This window comes from Notechis scutatus, chromosome 5 (genome assembly GCF_049901735.1).
Source record: "Notechis scutatus isolate UNSWTSFEM ecotype Mainland chromosome 5, rNotScu1.2, whole genome shotgun sequence".
Classification (NCBI taxonomy): Eukaryota; Metazoa; Chordata; class Lepidosauria; order Squamata; family Elapidae; genus Notechis; species Notechis scutatus.
Window position 1 is genome coordinate 55,453,021 of NC_142013.1, and position 5,657 is coordinate 55,458,677.

At 38.0% G+C, this 5,657-nt stretch overlaps 1 protein-coding gene across 1 annotated transcript; it reads right to left on the reverse strand.

The window, feature by feature from the left end:
* Positions 1 to 479: 479 nt before the first annotated feature.
* Positions 480 to 3,967, reverse strand: LOC113416214 (trefoil factor 3-like). Its single transcript, XM_087967548.1, has 4 exons — positions 3,920 to 3,967; positions 3,043 to 3,239; positions 1,590 to 1,722; positions 480 to 939 (listed from the first exon to the last, which is right to left on the reverse strand). The coding sequence occupies exons 2-4, from the start codon at positions 3,158 to 3,160 to the stop codon at positions 936 to 938; spliced, it is 255 nt and encodes an 84-aa protein (XP_087823674.1). The 5' UTR covers positions 3,161 to 3,239; positions 3,920 to 3,967; the 3' UTR covers positions 480 to 935.
* Positions 3,968 to 5,657: the final 1,690 nt, after the last annotated feature.

Here is a 5,657-nt window from a genome sequence, read left to right on the forward strand (position 1 = left end):
CAAATTCACACTATCAGATTTTAATCCCAAAGTGGCCAAATCTGTCACTTGCCACTGAATGCAAATACTCCAAGTGGTGGAAGTGCTGGGGGGATACACAGCCTCAGGATTATTTATTTAGTGATTGATTGATTGATTGGAATTTGTCAAACAAAAATGAGAACAAGAATAAGAGAATAAAAATACGATAGGGTGATAGGCACATTAGTGCACTTATGCACCCCTCCTCTACTGACCACTTATATGAAGTGGTTGCCTACCTATATCTATTATAACAGCTAGAGCTGAACTAGCAAGTACAAGGATAAGAAGACAGGAATTCTGCTGCCTCACAGGCCAGGATCTGAATGAATCTCCTGCTAGCTAAGTTACATTCTTAAAGTTATTTATAATTTTTAAACTAAATGGAGGCAAAACCGGAGGAAAATGAAGAACAGTTATTAGTAGTATGTTTTTAGAAGATGGAAAAATGCAACTGATTGACTTTTTTCAATCATGTTTTAATACCTTTCACATATATGTTTCATCATATATTGCTGAAAAGATGAGCTGTTTATGACATTTTTCTAGATTTTACAGTGGTAGCAAAGCTTAACAATAAAGGCGTGGAGCTGAGATTGTCAGAAATGCTAAGCCAGGCTGCAGTAAACAAATAGGTCTTCAGAATACTTTAAATATGGAAAATTTTTGAAGCCATATGAAAGTATCCATACTTCTTCAATATGTCCCCATCCAAATATTTTGGCAGGATAACTGAATTTCCTGCTAGATGATTTATTGAATAGGGGATGCCTATTATATCTCACCTCCTGCAAGAAAAGCTACAAGACATTCTATAAAAAGCACATAATATGTCACACCATTGTTATGTCCATCTTGTTTCCATTTCAATTCCATTCAAATTATTTTTGATTCCAGTTTCCATTTTGTCATAATTATCTGAAGGAAAGGGAGAAACAAGAAATCAGTTAAGTTGTTGTATATTTATTTGTTTGTCTGTTTATTTAATCTGTTGTCTATCTCAGGGGTCCCCAACCACCGGTCCGTGGACCAGTACTGGTCCGTGGAACAAGTCCTACCGGGCTGCTGGTTTGCTGGGCGCCGCCATCTTTTTTTGATGAAAAAGTGCTTCCGGTGAGCTTTTCCGGGTAGAAAGCTCACCAGAAGCACTTTTTCATCAAAAAAAAGATGGCGGCGCCCAGCTAATGCCGGTACCGGGCCGCGCCATAAAAAAGGTTGGGGATACCGGGCCGCGGCATAAGAAAGGTTGGGGATCACTGGTCTATCTCATTTCAGAATGGCTCTGGGTGGCTTGCAGCTTATGCTGTCTCTTTGAAAAAAATGAAGCTACCTCTATGTACTTCTCCCATCTGCTTAAACATTTCAACAGAGACAAAGGGAATCCATGTTTAGTCAGCAGTATCAGCTCACTCAGCCTCATGAAAACCAGGTGGCAGTAGCAAGAGATCACTCTAACAAAGTCTTTAATTGCACCCATTTTTCATCCTTCTTGTAAATACATTTTTTTTTTTTTTTGCAAGAAGGCTCTAAAGAAGCAGGCAAATGTCCCACCGAAATGTCTTACTCACCTGGGATAAAAACACCATTTTGCATTCTTGTATCTGCTATCAAAACAACATTTTTTATTTAAACATGTTCGTCTTGATATTCCAGGATATCCACAATCAGTTCTTCTTCTTGGAGGTACATTGCAATTCCCACCTAAGAAAAGTATAGAATTGAAGTATATGGAAATGGTTTAATTTGTATTTAGTACAAAGTGATGTGGAAATATACGTTTAAAAAAGCATGGGCAGGCAGTCATATCAGTAAAATATTTCTTTGACTTCCAGGTGAAAATTCTTTATAAGGCAAATTCTAAAACTTGTGCATCCCAAGCCAAGAACACTCTCCTCTAACCTGACGCCACATCTGAATTGGCATCAGGCTGGAGAAGGAATATTTGGACTTAAATTTCAAATTAAACAATACAGCTAATGCCCCCAAATTCTAATGTTCAATCTTATCACTCTTAATTTTTATCAAATTAAGCAAATATATATATATATAGCTAAACCTTGGACATCTAATTGACTTTGACTTTTCTTCTTGAAACCTCAATGTTAAATGCAGATAGATGTTAGCATCTGGTTTGCTCCCTCCAGAGCCTATCCAGAATGGGTGAAGTAAAAAATGTAGTTTTTCACTGCTATAAAAAGCTTAAAAGCATAAATTTCACACAAACACACTCAAAAAGAATCACACACCTGGTCCCAATTCGACATATTTTTTGGAGTGTTGTCCTCGACATCTACTGTATAAGACAGCTCTTGGTCAAATAAAGTCATGCTGTTCTACCTTTTAAGCCCAAAGGAACTAATTCCCAAGTTGGCCTTCAGTTGTACCATCATGTTGAAACAACTAGTCAGCAATTAGGATATTCAATGGGCCAGACACAGAGTCCTCTGAATTCCAGAAGTGCCAATGTCATATAGGCAAATGTGACATAACTATCCTGCTTTCTTACTCGACTATAAAGAATGGCATTCAATCCTGTCACTACTGCTTTCCAGGCACATTTTTTCTCTGACTATAAGAAACAATATGTTCATAAAGGCATATGGCTTTCAAATGCTATGAAAGAGGAACATAATTGCAGAATGAGCTGTTGGGGTCACCTTAATAGTCTAAAAGCTATGAAAACATTTAGAATTGCTGGCTGGCTTATGTGCTTTTCTATGGCTGTGCAATGGCTCAGTGGTTAAGATACTGGTTTGAGATCTAAGTGTCATGCAATGGGGTGAGTTCCCATCCTTGCTCTAGCTCCTACCAATCTAGCCATTTGGAAGCATGTAAATGCAAGCAGATAAATAGGTACCACTTCAGTGGAGAGGTAGCAGCACTCCGTGATGTCATGCTGGCCACATAACCGCAGAAACATCTTCGGACAGTGCTGGTTCATTGGCCCTTGAAACAAAGATGAGCCCCGCCCCCTAGAATCAGCAATGACTAGTGGGGTAAAATCTGCAAGGAGTCCTTTACCTTTTCGTGGTGGTCTACGTGGTGGTGGTCTAGGTCTAAAGGGTATTCTAGCATCTGTCAGAGAGCTGAATCCAAATATCAGAGCAAATGCCAGCAACCAGAGCCATTTGCAGTTCATTTTGAATGTCAGTCTTCACCAAGAGACAGATTTATTGAAGAATTCAAGAATATTGGTCTCTCTGTGTGTGATCTGATTCCTGAAAAGAAAGTTGCAAAATATTCAAGCATGTTTCTACTACCAGATCTTCAGAGGAAGGGAAGTGGTTTAATGCCCAAGTAGTTATTCTCAACAACACCTTAAACACCTTTGAGTTAAAAGATTCCTCTATGTGTCCTCTAAATACACAAAGGAAACCATATGAAAATGTGTATAAAACAGGTTTTGGGGTAATGTGGAAGGTGTGGTATGTAGGGTGATTGCAATGAAGGAAAAGAGAGGGAGGGAGGGAAGAGCTGTGGGAGGGCATAAGAACATTAGGATGTATCTTCTATCATTTAAATGTCAACCATAGTAATTGCGGATAAGAATTTGCAAAGAAAATTTTGATCTAAGCTCAGCTATCTTAACGAAGTATTAATTTGGCAATGTTTCATACCCCTCTAAACTGCAACCCTTGTAAGATTTCTGTTAAAAACTCAGTTACATTACTCTCTGCACGGTTAATGGAAGAACTAAGAAAGACATGATTGTCAGTGCAGAGACCAGAATTGAACAATAGACCTCCTAATTCACCAGGGAGAAGAAGATGTACAAGAAGAAGAACCTAGGACGACTGCATAAACACCAGGGCAAACCAATTAAACTGATTCTATCAATGCAAATCAAATGTCTTATAAAATGCTCACCTAATTCATTGTTGGATTGTACATAACTTACCTCTCTTGATGTGGGTATTCAGAATTTCAGGAAGAGCTTCCCACCCCAGAATGAAGGTAGACATGCTCATTTATATGGTTCAGAAAGTCCTCCTTCTTCCTGTTCTAGTTCCACTAACTGGCCAAAAAAAAGAGAGAGACTTAGATTACCAAAAAGAAAATCATACGTAATAGATTATTGCAGCAACATTTCTGTTGATACATTACACCTAGTTTAACATCTTAGATAATTTCCAATGCGTTTGTGGTCACAAGAACCCATTGTTCCCCTTATTTTGTTTCTCCATGAACAATGCCTGAAAACTGCTTTTCACTTGCAGGTTCTTCAGGTGAGGAAGAACCAGCTGAAGAAACATGTTTGCATTACTTTCTCTTATTAGCTTTGCTTGTTCTAGTTTGCCTGACAAATATTTCGAATGCTTTCTGAGAAGGACTTGAAAGTTTTACAATAAAATTGCTCTTCATTTGCAACTTTCCCCAATGAAGAACAATCAGCCTAAGAAATGTGTTTGCATTGCTCTCTCAAATTAGCTTTGCTTGTTTAGTTTTCATGAAAAATGTTTTGAGTGCTTCAAGAGAAGGGCTTGAAAGCTTTATAATAAGGTCTTTATCATCTTTTAAAAAAATGCTCTCTCTGACAGCAAGAGGCAGGTTCCTAGAAATGCTGTACTTCATTCTTACATAGCTGCAAAATGTTCAAACATGTTGCATAAATTATCATTTTATCATTCATCCATTGTCTTTCTGTAGTTCTGGATGTGTCTATCACCATTTCACTTTTGAAGTTCTTGTGGTAATTATTTTCCACAATCACATATATTCTAACTATTTTATTTATTGTATAAACTCCATTAAATTGTGTGCTGCATCAAGTAACATGGTGAACATTTTGAGCATTGATTTTGTTATTTTCATTTTCTATTCTTTCATCAGAACTTCCTTTTCTTTTTTACTTTTACTTATTTGTTTGTCAAACATGTACAAGATAATAGGTGTAAGTATGAACATAAATAAGAACAAAAGAAGTAAATACAGATAAATGGGGACAGTAAGACCGGGATGGTGCGCTTATGCACACCCCCTTTAAGGACCTCTTAGGAATGGGGTGAGGTCCATGATAGACAGTTTGAAGTTGAAGCTGTGAGGGGTTGAGGCTGTAACAATGGAGTCTGGTAGGCATTGACCATTCTGTTGCTGAAGTCGTATTTTCTGCAATCAAGTTTAAAGCAGTTTACTTTGAGTTTGTATTGGTTGTTGCCCATGTATTATTGTGATTGAAGCTGAAGAAGTTGTTGACAGGAAAGATCTTATCTTATAGCAGACTATTTTGTGAACTATGCTTAGATCAGACTGCAGGCGGTGCAGTTCCAGATTGTCCAGGCCCAGAATTTCAAGGCATAGGGAATTCTATTGTGAGTGAAGGAGTGGAATACTTTTCCCAAGAAATATCTCTGAACCTGCTCAATTGTGTTAATATCCGATATACAGTGCAGGTTCCAGACAGATGAGCTCTTTTTGAGAATTGGTCTGGCAAAGGTTTTGTATGCCCTAGTTAGCAATTCAATGTTGCTGGGGAAGAAGCTTTGCAAAATAAGGTTAACAACTTTTAAACCCCTTTTTGCAATGCTGTTACAGTGAGCTCTGGGGCTTAGATCATTTGAGATAAGTACTCCTAGATCCTTGACAGAGTGAGGGTTGTCTATGAGATTGCTTCCTCCTAACTTGTATTTGGTGTTCTG